The sequence below is a fragment of the Azolla caroliniana genome, unplaced genomic scaffold, assembly GCF_043228905.1.
Source record: "Azolla caroliniana isolate FFs.n. ecotype wild unplaced genomic scaffold, voAzoCaro1.0.p SCAF_15, whole genome shotgun sequence".
Taxonomy (NCBI): domain Eukaryota; kingdom Viridiplantae; phylum Streptophyta; class Polypodiopsida; order Salviniales; family Salviniaceae; genus Azolla; species Azolla caroliniana.
The window spans coordinates 2,355,081-2,374,333 of record NW_028230450.1 but is presented as its reverse complement, the minus strand read 5'-3'; the positions used below and the strand labels follow the sequence as shown (position 1 = coordinate 2,374,333).

At 38.1% G+C, this 19,253-nt stretch overlaps 2 protein-coding genes across 2 annotated transcripts; one reads left to right on the top strand and one right to left on the bottom strand.

Annotated features, from left to right (window-relative positions):
* The first annotated feature begins 1,695 nt into the window (after positions 1 to 1,695).
* On the top strand, positions 1,696 to 4,388 carry LOC147854330 (plant/protein). The gene is made up of 5 exons (XM_087331778.1): positions 1,696 to 2,183; positions 2,999 to 3,098; positions 3,205 to 3,358; positions 3,457 to 3,552; positions 3,971 to 4,388. The coding sequence occupies exons 1-5, from the start codon at positions 1,748 to 1,750 to the stop codon at positions 4,091 to 4,093; spliced, it is 909 nt and encodes a 302-aa protein (XP_087187904.1). The 5' UTR covers positions 1,696 to 1,747; the 3' UTR covers positions 4,094 to 4,388.
* Positions 4,389 to 10,575: 6,187 nt separating this feature from the next.
* On the bottom strand, positions 10,576 to 15,615 carry LOC147854329 (rhamnogalacturonan I rhamnosyltransferase 1-like). The gene is made up of 8 exons (XM_087331529.1): positions 15,156 to 15,615; positions 14,594 to 14,664; positions 14,357 to 14,445; positions 13,373 to 13,538; positions 12,707 to 12,996; positions 12,229 to 12,433; positions 11,659 to 11,816; positions 10,576 to 11,285 (listed from the first exon to the last, which is right to left on the bottom strand). Exons 1-8 carry the CDS (start codon positions 15,613 to 15,615, stop codon positions 11,066 to 11,068), a joined length of 1,659 nt encoding a protein of 552 aa, XP_087187655.1. The 3' UTR covers positions 10,576 to 11,065.
* Between the last annotated feature and the right edge of the window lie 3,638 nt (positions 15,616 to 19,253).

The window sequence follows — 19,253 nt, the reverse complement described above, 5'->3', positions numbered from 1 at the left end:
AAAGTCTACTTTACGTGGTCCTACTTCTAGGTCATATAGACCCTTCTGCTTTGAAAAGGCAATTGCCAACCACCGAATATGTGAACATACTCCTACAATAATGAGCCACCACTGTTGACTCTCCATCCTTATGAAACAATTGCCTATGTATCCACAATGTAGCCAAATTTCTTTGTGGTGTGTTGAAGGAAAACAAATAATATTGTTTGCAAGTGGCGATGGATGTGAGAGGCTAAGAGAAAAGGTTTATAGATAAATGTTCAAAGTTGAGTTCAAACCTCACTTGGAGCAATGTTAGTATGAGTTTGCGTACAAGTTTTTATTATTGTATAACATTCTATTCTTTCGAATCATTGCATCCCACGATTTATTGATGGGAGCCTCAGTTACCTCAAGCTTACTTTATTGCAACCAACCATTTTGTACCATGCGAGCAAAAAAGCCCCTTTTCCAAGGCTTCATCACACTCCCCTTGAAAACAAGTGAAGGTTTAAGCAAACGTAAGCCCAAGGAAGGGTTCGGGACTAACTTGACTACGCACAAATAATTTATTTCTACCTTCACAAATCAAGAAACCTGAAACAAGGGTCTAATGTGCTTATTCCTCGTGTTGATCCCATTTGTCTTCACCCTCAAGAATATACATGTTTTGGACAAGATGAGAAAGGATATACAAGAATTTTAAACATGGAGGAAGACACCAATATATATGATCTATGGGACGGGGGAAGGACAAAGAGGGAATTTGACCTTCTTTTCTTTCGAGAGACTCTTTCGTTCCAATTTAGCTTGAAACTCTCCTCTGCATGCAATGGCTCTTCCCTTTGTTCATGTAGTCTAAACTCAAGAACTAATCCCAACACACACACCCATTCCTTCATCCTGTCATGTGAACCCAAGAACCGATTTGATGAAAGTTGAAACACCCTTTCCTTCGTCATGTCCTGTGAAACCCAAGTACTAGATTTGACAAAAAATCCTTCCTTCGGCATGTCATATGAAACTAGGAACCCAACCCCATTCCTTCATCATGTGCCGAATCCAAGAACTGACCCAATGGAAACCCTTTCCTTCGTCCTGCAAGCCCTTAGATTCGGCCGACCGGTGGCCTTCTGTTGTCGTGAACTGACACAATCAACACTCATTTTGTTGGTCGCCCGTACGGAACAATGGATTGATCGAGAGGGACCAATGAGGGCTAGCATATATGCATATGTCTTTATGTTTGTATGTATCATGTATGTATGTAATGTATGTAATATATGTATGTGTGTATGTAATGTATGTGTATGTATGTATATGTATGTGTGTATGTATGTAATGTATGTAATAGATGTATGTATGTATGTATGTATGTATGTAATGTGTGTGTGTGTATGTATGTATGTGTGTATGTATGCATGCATGCATGCATGCATGCATGCATGCATGTATGTATGTATGTGTATGCATGTATGTAATAATGTATGTAATGTACGTGTGTATGTGTGTATGTATGTATGTATGTATGTATGTATGTGTGTATGTATGTATGTATGTATGCATGTATGTAATAATGTATGTAATGTATGTGTATGTATGTAATGTATGTATGTATGTATGTAATGTATGAATGTATGTGTATGTATGTATGTATGTATGTATATGTGTAAGAAGAAAAGGAAGAGGTCTAATGAAACTGAATATCAAGGGTTGATTGTCTGATGCTCTGTTTTCTGTTCTTCTCAGTCTAAACTCTAACAATCCCATGGCTCACATCGATTCCATACTCTGCAGATCTCATCTAAATCACCCCATCAATCCTCGACTACCCCTACCTCTAACCCTAACCCTAACCCCATCCCTCCCCTCATCCTCATCCTCATCATCATCACACCATCGCCATCTTGTTCCCCTCTCTCATTCCCCTCCTTTGATGAGAAGGCCCTTGTTGTGCGCCACGCCTTCTCCAGATTCTGCTCCGTTTGGTGATGACCCTGAGCATGAGGATGGTGGCGATGGTGATTTTGTGAATCCCGTGCCCTCGGATCGTGCAGAGGACCAACAGCCCGAGATCGATCGCGCCCTCCATTTGGACGGACAGATTCCACCCACTTCCGATGGGTTCCTCAGGCAGGTCTCATCTCGCGCGTATGATGTGCGTCGACGATTCGAGCAGAGCATAGACACAAGCAGTTATGATGGTTAGTCCTGTTTTTTCTGTTATTTTGTGTCAAAATTGCATATATAGAATAATGCTCTTCTTTCATGTGAGAATTGACATTATTTACCAACATGGAAATATGAATTCTGGTGTCCACTGAGAAAAAAAGATACTCAACTAAAGTTATCAATGAGATCCCCACTGATAAGGTCCATTGAGCTCATCATGGATGGAGGTCTCCAATCCTATGGATATGGTGCCCGTTAGCTTGGCATATTGTTGGCCTGGTCTTGTCTCAGATCTTATGAGGTTTATTGGATCAATCACACCAACATTAAGAAGAAATATCCATATCAGGCTTTGAAATGGACTGAAAACCCCCTTTTTGAATTTGGTTCCATGCTGTCTGGAACTTTAATAGATGCCACCATTTGTATGTCCACTAGATCATGATTGATGACCATTCAAAAAAATTCCAATGTCTGGTCTCTGGACTTTATGGTATTGAGTTGATGTACATATTGGTCAATTCATTGGATTTAAATACATATGAGATGTATGTGTATGTGATATCTCTCCCTTTTTGTGATGGCGCAATTGAAAAACAAAATCAAAGTCCTCATATGTCTGCACCACTCATGCATGAAATCAACGGGTCATTCAATTTGTCGGTATGCATCGTGACAGTCATTCTATACACATCCTTTTGTTTTGTTGTCCTCTCATCACATTTTTGGAGAACAAAATCCAACTTCATATGTTTGAATCACGCATAATTTGATCTGTTGGTATACGATGTGCATGCATCATGATGTTCATTCTTCTTACATGCCTTTTGTTTTGTTCTCTCATCAGTGCTCGAGTCAAATCCTTGGAGAGGTAATTCAAAGCCTGTTTATGTTCTTGCCCAAGAGGAAAACAAGCTTCTGACGATGCGAACAAGGCGAGTGCGCAAGTGAGTAGAAAAGGAAAAAGTTGTTATGCGTGTAACCTAATTCGTGCCTTCATTTTGTTTCTTTCATGATTTCATTGTTATGATCATGTGGGGATATTCCTTCCAGTGAAGTGGAGAATGAGCTGAATCTTCTTTTCCCGAAACGGGACAAGAGAAGGGGTTCTTCAAGTGGAATCCTCCGATCGGCTTCTAAAACTTCAACGGCTCTACGGGAAAATCACTTCTCGATGATCGTAGAGGACGTTCGTGAAGGAGTACTGGTAATACTCCTAAGGTTTTCTTTTCTTTTCTTTCAGAAGTAGCTAAAAAAATTTCAGTATATATAGTTTGATCTTATTCTTTGCTTTGATTTTGTTAGGTGTTTGAAGATGAGGAGGAAGCGACAAAGTATTGCAACTTATTGGATGGTGAAGGGAAGGGCTGTATGGGTGTAGCTGAGTTAGATGCCTCTGATGTAAGTTCTAATATTCCCCATTTGTGTCCACAACTTTAACATTTAAAGCTTTGTAAAGAAGGCAGTAGGAATCGGCAGCAACAGCTCGGCTGCAGCCTACACCGAACTGTTTGGCGGTTTGGTTTGGTTCGGCTTAGGCTTGAGCTTCCTTAACCGGTTTGAGCTCGGTTTGGGATGGCTGAAGCTGAACCAAACCGATTTGGGTCAAACCAGTTACCATGCCTGTTAAGGCTTAACCGGTTTGGCCAAACTGGTTTAGGAACCGGTTCGGTTCAGGTTTGGAAATTCCCAAACCGGTTTAGGCTTAACCAGTTTTGTTTGGACAAGGCCAAACCGGTTAAGCTGAAACAGATCTGTTGCCGATTCCTAGAAGGCAGGTAAATTGACTGGGCTGATTCGGTTTGCTTTTGATTTCTAGGTCTTTGCATTGTGCAACAACATTAAGGCTTTTGCGGTTCTCTTCCGGCGCGGTATAACTCCTCCATTACCGGAACGCTTACAAATGAATCTAAAGGCGAGAAAGAGATCGTTGGAGGATTGAAAGCTGGGCCTCGTTGGAGTATTGTCGATAATGTAACATTAATAACTGTAATATTTGTATAGAATTAAGATTCAAATCTATGTAAATATATCCTCTACATGGCTGGATCATTGCTATAAAACAAATCTTCGTCGATGCAAAATCATTGTTTTGCATCAAATTCTTTTCAGCAACCTTTGAATATAAACTGCAGAATAGAATACCCTTTTCTGGATAAAGAAAGAACTAGGGAGAATGTGGAATCTATTGCTTCAAAAAGGCTTTTTGAAAAATATAGTATTCAAATCATATATAATCAAGCTGATGTGAGTCCTCTTGTACATACAACAAGTCTGTGTATATATCTGTGGATTGGATTTTCTGGCATGCATACGCACAATCGATATATTTTAGAGAGAAGTCTGTAAATGGCACGATAATCTGCTATATCAAACCAAACATACAAACATCTCATCTCGATGGGCAAGTGCTTAAGTTAGTAGTATCTACTATTGCAATATCTTATGTACAAGTGTCTAGCAAAGCCAAATTCTGAGTTGATTTGATGCCTTGTCATTTGAAATGAGCCCATATTTGCCCATTGGAGAGATGAATGTGGCAACATAGGAGGTTCTATAGCTGGCTTTCGAGATGGAGAGTATGTCTATAGGGTGTTCAAATAGTCAAAAGGTGGTGAAAAATAGCCCAACCAAGATATTGCTCTCTATTGTGTTCGATTTGACAAAATATGGAATGTAAGACTTACATATTGAAGGGAAATACCCTAATTTGTAGTGTGTTTATATTCGAATACCCTCTATGGTCATAGTGAATTGTGTACTAAATTGAGGTATCATGGTATCTTCGGGGATAATTTTGAGTTGTGTTTCTTATGCATTAAAAGAGCTAGGCAATGTTATGGATCTTCATAAATCCTAATTATTTGCAATATATGATGCACAAGGATGTAGCACTAGTACACTATATCATACGGTTACCTAATGTTTTGTTAGAAGAATCCTAACCCTTGGCACCCGCAAGGAGTTACAATAATCACGATGTATTAGTGAACTATTAAAACCCATACTTGGAAATAAAGAGGCTTAAATTTTGGTTTTCAAAACCTAGAAGCTATTATAAATTCACTTCAAAGAGATACGTGGAGAGTGTGTTGAAGTGAAGTTGTATGAATTGAGGTTCCTTGTGAAGACAAATGGGGTACATACTCATCTTCGCCTATCAGGTATTCATTCCATCATATGCCTAGTATTACTTTGATGAACACAAGAAATTTTGGAACAACCATCCTACATGGATATTATTTATCATTCTTTGATGTTGCAACCATAGTACGTAATATTCATGTTCGTTAGCCCAAACATTCGCTTTCATACATCTGCAAACGAATGCGTATGTTATTAAAACATTCTTCTTCTTCTTTTTTACACTTTTTACCTTAACTTTTTTACCCTAAAAGAAATTTCCTTATAATAAATAATGAGTGCAAAAGTATGGTATTTACCATACTTCGAGGGTGTTTTTCTTACGCGAATGATAAGAATGTTCACGAATGCGAATGTACGAATGGTACGTATGCTTCATACTATGGTTGCAACCAACCACACTCAATGCACTTTTCAAATAACGCTTTGAATAAATCATCAACCGTCAAACCAAGACTTCTGATATTATGTAGAGTTGATGACATTTGTGACTTCTAAGAGAAAATAATACAAAAATCTCACGTATCATGAAGATTAACCATTTAATGAGCAACTTTTTTGCGCCATTAGATTATCTAAAAGTGGGTAAGGCTAAAGTATCCATATGACATCAACAATCATTACTGTTAAGTTTTCGAAAGGAGACTAAAGCACTAATCCCACAACCATGTCATAATTCGGCCTAGTGTCATGCATTATCATCCAACTATCACAATACAATAAAGCAACACATTATCTCCTAAAGCCCAAAGTGAAAGAAAGCATTGTCTTTATATGTCATGGAAGAGACATCCCCACAATTTATTGCTTGTAGATTCTTTTTCTTTTCTTTCTTTTTTTCCAAAAGAAAAACTCCCATTAGTTATAAAATTTTACTGATGAGAGCATTATATACAAATCCCTATAGGGACACAATAGTTCCATCTTATGTGGATGCCCATTGACTCAACAAAGGGAGAGAACGACCATTGTTGGATGAAGGCTACTCATTGTCTTTCAACTCCATCGGAGCCACCCTTGAGGCCATTGTATTGGTTCTTTAGAGTGACGATAACTTCACTCCATATCTCTTGCATTAACATTAGTGGATGCACGTTTTGGTTGGAGAAGACCCCTTTACACCGTTGTTTCCATAGAATCCAAAGAGTTATTGGGCTGACCACTTCCAACACAACTTGAGACTTGGCATTAATAGGAATTGAGAGGATATTGCAGATGGTGGAAAAAATAACCTCTTGTGCTTTTATCACCAAAGTCATCCCCTCCTCTTGATGCTTGTACCTATCAACTAGAACCTGCCATGATAACCAACATACATTTCCCCACTTGATTGTGCCTTGCACCTGACATAATTGCAATAGGCGGCCAACCCCCCACCATATTCAATGGGTCTTTGGGCAGTCCCACAGAGTGTGGGATTGATTCTGTTGCATTTGGGCATATTACACAATTAGGAGAGCTAAGGTTCTCACTCTGCCATGCTCCAACCGGTAGTGACTTATGTATTAATAGCCATTGGAATGTGGTAATTCGCTTCGCATGTTGTTGTTTCCATATTTTCTACCAAAACTTGGTGATAATTGTGTGAGGAACATGATATGCGTGCCAAACCTTTGCAGCAGCCGGCTCTCGGGCGGTTTGAGCGGTTAGAATGTGGCGACCCAATCTAGTTGTGAATTGGAAGAAAGGGATGACTTTGCTTCCTTGACCCGCATAAGGATCACGACATGTCCATTGCAAAGGGTCCCATTGACCTTACATAGTCATGTGTTTTCATGAGTACATATGTGACATTTTGGTTGTACTTTGATCGGATTGGGATCTACAATCCATTTATGATTAGTATATGTGAGTACTCGAATTGCCATATTCAATGTTAGTATCTCATTGTCTCGCATTTAAGAGGCTTCGAGCCTGTCCGGAGTTTCCCTACCTCTTGGGATCAAAGAACCCTCCTCATAGCCTATCCATTTCTCTATTGTTGTCCTTTTATTAGCAACTTCCCTAAGTAGTAAATCGTTAATGATTTCCAATTTCATAGTCCATCCGCCCCTGGTTCCATGGAGTATGTTGGCTTGATCTTGTACTAGCAATGACATAAACTGTCTCCAACATTCTATATTTTTTCCTGGAGCTTTTGCAATGAGTCCCCATGACAACCCCTTACTTTATCCAATTGATCAAATTCATCTCTGATACATGGGTTCCATAGGATACGTTGATTGAGCTAGGTAGGTTCAGAATTAAGTTGATCGCACTTGAGTTGTCGTCTAATGTCACACACGCCTTCCACATGGATGCACTGAATCTATCCTCCAATTGTTGTGAGAAACTAGGTTTGAGATCCATGTTTAGAATCCATCCCATTTGGGGGGCCCAATTGGCCCCTTTTTGTGGCCTAAAGTAACCGAAGCGTAATCGTAGCACCATTTTCCAACAGTCATCCCCTAGTTGGAGTCCTTGCACCACAAATTTGGCGAGTAGGGCTTTGGATTGTGAGAGGGGATCAATAAGACCCAATCCTCTTCTCGGCTTAGATTATGTGAGTATAGGCCACACCACTTTGGCCTGAACTGCATGATCTTCCTTACCAAACCAAATATAGTTGCATACCAGTCGCTGGATTTGGTGTATACTTTCCTTGGAGGTTGTCCAATATGATAGGCTGTACCATGGTGTTGTGAGTAATACCCGGTTTGCCACTATGATGAGACCCACTAGTGAGAGTTTTTTCGAACTCCAATGTATTAACTTTTGTCAAATGGAGTGAATAATTAGTGCAATCATAATCTCTTGAGGCATGTTGAATCCAATTTAGAAACCCAAATATTTGGTGCTTGCTCCTTGAGTGTTGTTGGTACGCTTGGCACGGGCTAGTACTTCCCAAAATGAGAAAAGGTTGTTTAGGATGCTCTGATTTCTAATGAAACTTGTCTAGGATGGATGAATGAGTTGAGGGAGAAGTGGTGCTAAGCGGCGTGCCACGATTTTTGCAAGCAACTTATAGACAATATTGAGAAGAGTTATGGGCTGCCACTTACTAATATCATTGGCACTCCCACCACTTTTAGGAATGAGATGTATCATCCCCTGTCCAAATTCCCCTGGCATGTTTCCAAAGGTGATGATCTCCTCATATGCTTGGAGGAGGTCTTCTTTAATAGTGTCCCAAAGGTTCGTGAAGAAGTGAGGTGTGAGGCCATCGATTCCGGGGCAGCTATCTGCATCCAAATCGGAGAGGGCCTCCCATGACTGCTAGGGGATGCTGAGCCATGTATTCATTTCGGTAGTGACTTTCTGGGGTATGTTCTGGAGGATAATATGTTCTCTTGTGTCTTCCCCTCTGGCCATACTATCTTCAGTAAGTAGTCAATTATAGTAGGTTGTGATATTCCTCATTTCATTGCCATCCTCACTGATCGTTGCTATCCTCTCGGTTGAGGTTGTGCATCACTGTTCTAGGGTGCCTCGGTCCCTCGAATCGGAAGATTTCCTTCTTGGTTTTATCCCCTACTCGAATCTAGCGACCCATGCTTCCATGAAGATCCATGTCATAGATTTCTTTTTCAGCCATGATGAGTTCTTATTTGCCCATGGCAACTTGTCCCGCGATCCAACTACATGACGAGTATCTCTGTTGGAGTCGTTGTAGGGCAATTAGTCCCCATTTTGTCCTCTGTCGCTTTTCCTAAGCATCCTTACTTCTGGTCTTGACGATCTCGTGTAATAGATTTGAAGCTCTTGTTAGTTTAACTAGAAGTTTGTTGGATCTTGATGAGTCATTGACGGGTAATGACCATTAGGTGGTGAGTTGTTCCTTCACCTTTGTAACTGTGTAAATAGTGTGCGGAATTCGAGGTTGGAATGGACCCCACTTTTGGTGCAATTGAAAATGATTGACCAATGTGCAAAAATGTGCCTTGCCAAGTATAAGTGATTCTTGGTGTATTAAGCCTTAAGCTAGATGCTCCTGAATCAAAGAGCAAATACCACCATGATTTCCATCCTCCCCTATTGTTGGCTCCCACATTGTTCGCCACGATCCTAGTAGAAGGTCTTTGACTTCCTTTGAGCAGGTACTATCGAGGTGGTGTTCCTGCAACATGATGATGTCAACAACACCCCCTAAAATATACTCCTCAAGTTCCCTTCACAGTTTCCATCTATTTTGTTGGTCTAGTCAACTCTTGAGCCCTTGCTTGTAGATTCTTTGTATCATCAAATTAAAAGTGTAAAAAAATATGCTATAAAACAATAAGGATGTAGCTTGGTGGAGCAAGCATTTGATGTTGCATTCATTAATAAAATTGCTCACAAATTTAGTTAAACAGATCACAATGGTTGTTCTTGAAATATTTCTCCAATTAAACAACATCGATGACTTTTTTTCCCAATCAAACAACACGGTGACAATGTATTCACTACAAATATCATCCCTAAATCTGTCTCACAAGTTCACTATCAACAAGAGAAGCATTGAAATGCAACATCACCATAACCTTAGCGCCCATCAACCCAAATGTGGCCATGCAAACTATTAGAACTTTCATCATCAAGAGGTATGCCTATCATATCAACATAACCAACATTAGAACAAAGGTAAAACATGAATCATCATCTTCTTCTTTTTTCTACAAACCCCCCTACTCCCAAGATCTCACTCCATGATCCTCACAGATGTCCTAAAAGTTGATACACCAATTCATCTTTATTCTCACAGATGTCCTAAAAGCTGATACACCAATTCATCTTTATTCTCACAGATGTCCTAAAAGCTGATACACCAATTCATCTTTATTCTCACAGATGTCCTAAAAGTTGATACACCAAGATCTCACTCCATGATCCTCACTGATGTCCTAAAAGCTGATACACAACATTTAGGAATGAGAGTGAAGGATTAAGAGATTAATGAAGCGCAGGATTAATTAATCACGAAGGAAGTACGAAAAAAGAGAGAGGTTAACGGTTGGGTTTGATCTTATTAGTCTTAAATATTTGCATTGATTGCCATTAGGCTAGGCCTTTTCACACCTTCTAAGTATATATGTATCTTCAACTCTATTTTGTTGACCTTTACCTTTCCATGCCTTCTTCATTATCTTTATCTTTTAGATGTTTTTTTGTTGCACTTGTTTCTCAAAGTGATGGAGATATTGGAGTTTTAAAACAATCATAAGGATGAATGGGGAATGAGACCATTTAAAACATCTTATTGTGGCCTAACTTCAGTAAATCAAGGATATTCATTTTAACTCAAAATGATTTGGAACCTTTAAATAAACTCCAATATCTTAGTTAGTTTGCATTCATTAATAACCTTCTTTAAAGCATATAATATATGTTAACAGTTTAATTTGCATTCATTTGTTTCCTGTAGTTTTGAAGTTGGAAGTTCCAAGAGTACAAGGATTTGATAGGACTCTGGAGTAGGAACTTTTTTGGTTAGAACATTATTTGAAGTATAGAATAGTAATAATGAATCTAAAGGTATGTACTAAGGTGATGTAGTTTGCATTGCAATTTTGCAGCTCAACAGATTGAGTGATCAATTGGAATATGGAGGATGGGTGAAGTATAGGTGATAATCATCCGATGCCCATGTACATCCAACAACCTTTCTCTCCCAATGCAGTATATACAGAGTCACTTCAGAGAGGCAAAACTCTGATAATGCCTTTCCTCTGTGATTAGGAAGTTATCCGAGAGCAATACGCCCTAAATGAGTGATTTGCTTTTGATTGATGCTCATCAAATCTGCGAAGGAAGGCTACGTGAGACATTCTTCAGGATTCGCATAAAAGTAATCCTCTTCTTTCGGCCTATCCGGAACTACATTTCTCCTTGTTGGGGATCCTGTGTATTTGTCATGGTGTTCTTTTACAGCTAGAGAGAAACCATCCCATGTCAGCTGATTGCTTTGGTATAGATCAATGAGCTCAATTAGTTTTCTGCGATCCAGTAACAAGGTTTTTCTGTAGCCCAAGTATCTGTACATGTTTACAAGATGTTCAAATCCAATATATCAATCTACCTTCATGCCACATAAACAACAATGACTAAGATGATTGGATCCATGCCCATAAATCTACCCTAAACCCTAAACTTCCTAAAAAGCCCAAATAAAACAATGAAAAATGTTCAAATTCATATACATTAATCAATCTTAAATCCTAAATTAACCTAAACAACCCACGTAAACGATAACCAAGATGTTAAAAGTTCAAATCCATTTACATCAAGCCACCCTAAACTCTGAAACCTAAACATTAACTAAGATGCTCAATTCCATATACATCAACCCATCCCAAAACCCTAAGCTCTGAATAGTCTGTCCACACACACATTGATTCAGATTGTTACCTGCGATGGCCTTCGACAACTTTTGCCATGTTTCCATCATATGTGGGGATAAACACGTCACTTTCCACTGCTACTAGATAGTCCAGTGCAGCCATTTGTGAAGAATGGTTTTGGAAGTGCTTCAGCTCTTCTGGACTTAGAAGCATCTCTTTCTTTACCTGCAATAAGAAAAAAGATGGAAACATGAAAAAGCTGACAATGGCAAACACTCTTTAAACTTACAAACTGGTCACCCTTGTGTTTTCTATAAATAAATAAATAAACAGTATTTAACCATTGCTATGATAGACAAAAAGAATCAGATGAATAAACAAGAACTCTACATACTCAAGTCTCTCAAAAAGATGTCAAATAATCAGTACAAGCCAGGTAAAACTAATAGGAAGGTATAGAATCCTTAAACTCATGTCATTACACTACTTCAATGCAACTGACTCTTATTGTATACTCTTTTGTCAAGGGTTATAATAACATAATTGCATAGAGAGTATATAATACTACAGTTAGGTCTTCTTTAAGCATGTTAATCTAGTCTAGATATGCAAATGTGAGTAGGTGGAGCATATATACAATATTCGGAAATGCTGCACGCAATGGGGCCATCCTCCTTTCACTCCCATATATATCGCCTGCAGCAATGTATATCTGGGTTTCTTTTCCAAACCCCAATGCTCTAAGAACAAGTGCAGTCTCCTCGGGGGTTAATGGACATAACCCATCTATTCTTTTCTGAGTTGAATTTATGACTTTCTCCTTCCACCAAGGATACTCGTACCTGGAAAAGAACACAGCAGAAGTAATTAAGAATATGGTGTAGACATATTGGGAAAAAAAAACTCTCAAATACCAATTTTCAAAAAATACCCCTAAGTTTTCATTAATTCCCAATGTTAACCCCATCTTCAGCAATTATAAATGCTATTTGTCGAATTCTATGCCCGATTTATCCCCTTTCTCTTGTTTGAGGATTAAATCATCCGGGAAAATAAAGAAAAACTCAAGAGGTATTTCAATTTTTTGGCAATATGTATGTGTCTCTACTTAATACCTCATCTTTGTTAATTCATCTGTCTCTGCATCAGTACAACCATGGGAGCATCCGGAAAATGCAAGCATGTCCATCTCATATCTTAAGTGGAGAACAAGAAATCCTCCTTTCTCCTTGAGGATCCTTACTACTTTTTGACCTAATTCTTCAATACGAGGAGTGAATTTGAGTGATTCATAGTTAACTCTACATCGAAGCTTCTGCATTTTCAATGGCAACCCATTATTTGCAAGCCGTGTATCTGTTTTGTTGAAGTGGATAGCTTTCTCCTTCTTCACAAGAGGAAGAATCTGACAGAAATAACAAGCCAAGTTATATTACAATTTGCAATCGAATATAAAACAATACGGATAACACAATACAATGTATGATGTGTATAGTGTACCATCAATTTTAAACCATTTCTTATGGACCAAATACCATTACATTTTTCTTTATTGACTTGAATACCCCCCAAGTTTTCATAATTCTGCCCAATTGCCCTTAGATAGACCCAAAAAGATAATAAATTGGTCACATATATGTTCAAACAGAAGTATAACAGGATGAAATGGCCATACAATTGCTCTTTCACCGGTTGACCAAGGGCAAGTAGGGAAATACAAAATCTGAAAGGCACCAACAGAAAAACATGGGGGTATTTTGGAGTTTCCCCTTATTCCTTACCCGATCCATGTAGTAAGATTCATTGGACCAGCTAATCGGAGGCATTGACATGATTTCTCTTGCCACATGTTTTTGATGAATTTCAGCAGGAAGTTCTTTGATTATTCTTACTTCATCTTTTAGCGACTCAATGAAATGATCAACATCGAAAATGTCCCCAAAATCGCTGTGAAAAACATAGTGATGGTTTCAAAATACTGTAATAATCGGTACACAAGCATATTAATCAACCAAATTAATGCAAACCCCCACAGGATAGATGAATTGGTCACATCAAACTAAGATGAAACGTAATGCCTATCCAATTAGGTTAGCTGAACAGATACACATGTTTTATGTTGTGATATAAATAGTGTCTGTTTGTTAAGTTTGACTCATAATTAAGGTTATGTATGTGCAGACAGGAGCATTAAAGAGATAAATTGCCATTGTCTCCTATGATATGGTGCATTGATCCATAGATTTCCATTTATCAAAGGAATGAATAGATCAGTCCATCAATTTTCAATTATCTATAACCATAAATTAGTTAAGATTTATTCTTATCTAGTGATGAAATCTTCCATGCATTCAAATCGCCCGATCATTTGCCATTTCTTTTCATATCCATCATTTGATTGCAAATTTATTCATTACTATCGATCAATTGGCATTTATTCATATCCATCGACTCAGAAAGACATAACTTTTCATCTTTTTACTGGAAAAAAGAAGGCCAAACTATTCATGCACTCATACCACACATCACAGGATAACAAAAGATGCATTCAAAGATCTTCATTCAGATAGCTTCAGTGAAGTTAAGCTAATCAATGGTAAAAGAACAGAGTAATTGAGAGAACCTCATCACATATGAGTTTAAATTAGATAACAGAAAGAAAACACAAACAGAATTACATCCAATTCTTCGCATTTGAGATCATAAATGAACCAAAAAAAAACATTAAAATATTTCAGATTACATGAAAATTTTACTCTGTTCACCTATGATCAGCCCAAAAAGAAGATTTGTCGAGTTCGGGAATAAACAATGTCAAGTTTAAATGGCTGGCAATGGCAACCATGTCGCATATCTGCAGAAAACGAATAAATGTGTGTTATAAATTAGGGTTTCCAAAAGACAGGTTTTAAGAAGAAAGCTTCCACTTTTCCATACAGATCACATTAACGGAATGGATGGAGAACAAAAGACAGAACAAGAGAAGGGTTTATATTTCTTACAGCTGCACGCATCTGGTTGAGTCCTCCATTACAAGAGATGAGCAAGATACCATTGCTTCTGTAGAGATGGCCTGTTAATCATAATAAGAATGCTATTATTCTTAAAGCAATAATGCAGGAGAGAATCATGTCCCTTATGAAATCTGAAACAGAAGAAACTCTTGCGAATCAGGCTGAACTAACACGTACCAATGCATTCATGAAAGTGTTATCAGAAGAAAAGAAAAAAAACCTAAAGAATTGCAGCCTAAGAATAGTACTACAATTAAGTATTAAGTAGTGTGGGACCGAAAATGAATGAATCCATGGAAAGCTCAGAGGAAACCCTAACGAATATCAAGGCCAAAGAGACGATCAATAAGCACTGGGTGAAAGAAAGAATCTATGTACATTGAAAGATCGTATCAAGAAACCGTGCTGCCGAATATCAAAATCACAAACAACAAATAAAAGTGCTGATCGAATGGATCCATAAAAAACGTCTGAATTACGGATCTTAGACGAAGAAGGAATTGAAGAACAGAGAAAACAAGGTAGGTATATATTGTAATAGAAAGCTTACTGGCGGGCTTACGCGAAGGAGAACGAAGATGATCCATGGAGATGATGGTAGGATTAGACAGATCAGGATCGACAGATACAACAGTAGTAACGGAATTGTCACGTTCGATCTGATAGACAGGGGTAGAAGGCCTTTCTGCAGTAATGGGATGAACAGTGTCGATTAAGCAATTACGAGGGGAGATGAGTAAATTGGTGGTGGCATGAAGGCGAGGATGCCATAGCTGAACAATGGAAATGAGCTGAATGAAGCAGGTCCAGAGGAGGATGGCGGTGCTGAAGCGAATGAGCCAGAGATGGAGAAAAGGACGCGAAGGTCTCGTCAGAGTTCGCAGGCGGGAGAAGCTATGCTTACTGAGGAGCTCCTGAAGGCGCCATGGCTGCAGGGTTAGCCTGAAGAAGGGAGGGGGAAGAAGAGGTGAAGGAGGAGGAGGGGGAGGAGGAGGGGGGGGAGGTTTCATGGCGGCTGCTGGATGAATATCGGATCCCGCCGCAGGGATAAGTATGGTTGAGATCATGAGAGCCTGCAGTGCTGATACAGAACGAAGGAAAGGAGGATCAAGCAGAAGAAGAAGATGAAGATGAAGCAGAAGAAGAAGATGAAGAAGATGAAGAAGAGCGGAGATAACAGTAAAAAGAAGAGGTTTGAGAGAAGGAAAAAAGAAGGAAGGAGCAGGGGCAGTGGCTATGGAGATTAAGAAGAAGAAGCTGAAGAAGAAGAAGAAGAAGAAGAAGAAGAAGAAGAATGGCTATGGCTATGGCTATGGTGGGGTGAAGCAGGAGGAGGACATACCGCCCACTACCATCCCTCAACCCCCAAATGTTGCGGCCTCTTCTGCTATACATACATACTTATATATATATATATATATACGTATACGGTATATATGTACTATGTATACGTATATGATTATGATTTATGTATATGTATAATGTATATGGTATATGGTATATGTATATAGTATATAGTATATGGTAAATGTATATGTATATGTATAATGTTTAATGTATATATATATGTATATTTATATGTATATGTATTTGTATAATGTATATGTATATGTATATGTATATGTATATGTATATGTATAATGTATAATGTATAATGTACTATGTATACGTATATGTATAATGTATCATGTATACGTATAATGTACTATGTATAATGTATAATGTATAATGTATAATGTATAATGTATAATGTATAATGTATAATGTATGTACTATGTATACGTATATGATTATGATTTATGTATATGTATTATGTATATGGTATATGGTATATGGTATATGGTATATGTATATAGTATATGGTAAATGTATATGTAGATATGTGTATGTATATGTATATGTATATGTATAATGTTTAATGTTTAATGTGTATGTATATGTATATGTATATGTATTGTATAATGTATAATGTATTATGTATTATGTATTATGTATTATGTATTATGGAAATCCATCTTATCTTCTATGTGACGTATCGATACAAATTACACACTATACCATACCATACCATACATACATACTTATACATACATATATGAGGCACATGGATGGGCAAGCATTATGTACATAGATACCATCCATCCATGAAGCCACAAGTTACCCAAGCGTTTCAGGACCCCATCCATCCATATGTCCGTCCGTGTCCCACACACATACACGCACACACGCACACATTATATACATATATATATGGTCTGCGTGCTTATGCTTCCATTGGTTGGCCTCTCTTTGGTCTGGACTCTATACAAGTGACTACAATGCCATTACCTAACCGAAAGCATTTTGTCACCTTCGCCTTTCTGGAAGCCAATCAACACTTCAGCATGTCCCCTATGCTGATCGAGGCTCCTCTATCTTTGAGAGAGAGAAAGAAAGATATATTAATGTCTTCTAAGACCAAAATTGGCCCCATGAGACAATTGGTTTACAACGAAAATGGGGTATTTACCCATTCATCGAAAGTAATAAATAAAATAAAAGATGTGTTAACATCTTTTAAGACCCAAAATTGGCCCATGAAACAAGAAATGGGATATGATAACCCGGGATCTTACAAAATGCCACTCATGAACCTCCTCTTCGCCTGCTCGTAACCACTCCCTCTTTTGTGGTGTATACACCACATACCAAGCTTGTGCTCCATTTCATTCCTTGTGTATACACTTCGTCGTGATCTTAAACTACCCACATTTGCCGGAAACAACCTACCATAAAGGGAATATGCTTCGTTGAATCTAAATGCAAATTAACCACAGGATATCCGGATCGTAATAGTAAATTGTAGGCCTCTCGGAATTGGTTTGCGTACAGGTGGAAAAAGGAGGAAAATGTGATGTGGTGACAAATCATGGAGCAATCTATTCACGTGAGGTGAATGCTTTTTGGGTTGAAATATTACACGTGGAACCTTGAGAGGGTAGTCGGTCAAAAAAGGGATCAGAGCTAAACTCATTTCAATGGTTCAAAATACAAACAAACACAACAAGAACAAAAATAATTGACGATTTTTTATTTTTTATTTTTTTAAAATGCAATGTTGGTTTTAAGAGCATGTGCACAAGTGAAGCACCAACTATGTACGAGTAAATATGAATGGTAGGATCGGCTGGTGTAACCAATCATCACCTCTCAGGCTCTCACCATAATTAATCAGCAAGAGTTTAAATTCCGTTTCAATTATTGGGTATTAATCCATAGATCAAATAGCAAGGTGTTGTATGATGGTCGGATCCATGAACTTATTATTGGTTGAAAACAACACAAGGGTTGAAACCATAAATAAATAAAATCAACACTAGTAAAGAGTGTAATCTATTTGCTCTTGAAAAAAAGGCTTCTTTACAACACTTTCCACACAAACCCAATACCAATGAAAGAAAAGCCCATGGTGGCAATAATAAAGGGAAATATAAAATCCTTTTACCTACAAAATATTTGATGCCGACGTGAAATCTTGTTACATACGACAAACAGATTGCAAGTAGGGAAGCTACGGATTTTAGTTCAATTTAATGTATACATGATTTCTCTTCTTGGGACTCCCTTTTTTCAATTAGCCTGCTCATGGAAAGAAAGTAAAAAATAAAACGCATTACACATTTTCATTCCATTTGGAACACCGTCGGATTTGGACAGCTCACCCTACACGTTATCGATTCCCAATCATAAGGATGTTAAATCTCAAAGATTAGTCGCAACATTAAATCTTGTAAGCTTTGTCTAACAATAGACAAACCACGACCTCAAATTTTTTTCTTCTTAGCAATGAATAATTTAACTTTAGCCTGCAAGTATTGGAAGATAGCCATGTGTGAAAACTTACGAAGGTAAAGGATTAAATTTTCTTTGATTAGAAAGTTTAGGGGTAAGTTTTTGAATACGACAAGTGATTTTAGTACAAGGAAATCTTCACAAAAGAAAGATAGTTGTTGTGAGGTAACATATGTCTCCGACTGAATGCACTATTTGTCCATGACATTTGCAAACAATTTCTCCCTCTACATTGGGTGCAGCATGGTGGGAAAAAGACTCCGAAGATGTAGTGTGAAGTAAATCTATTATGGCCATACCTATTGAATGGTCAAAGGAATATATATATATATATATATTAATTGCATCATCGATGCCCTTGTCATGAAGGAACATAGATGTGCTTGTCTTAATGGTAAGAGGTTACGAAGTTGATGAAAAGTTTTAGTTGTGCCATCGAGTTGTTTGTTGAGGATAGAGATGTAATGAGGAGGGAAGTAAGCGATGGTAGTATACACTTGATCAAAACAAAAGATTAGTAAATACAATACGCATGTTTAATCGAAAGTATCATCGGTTCATGATGATCCATCCATGACCATGTGTTAAGAAGTTTGAAAAGGAGGAGGCTCAAATTGTACGAGAAGAGACTAGGCCCGACACACGTCTTTGAGGCGTATTACTTGCGACAAACCTACGCTTCAAGTGATTAACGTTGAAAATACCAAGCCATTACTCGCATGATTTATATCTCATTCATAACTACTCGTATTCATGACAAAGACAAACCTCATCACCTCATAACCTCCCCTTATGTTTGCAATGACTATGGTCAAAT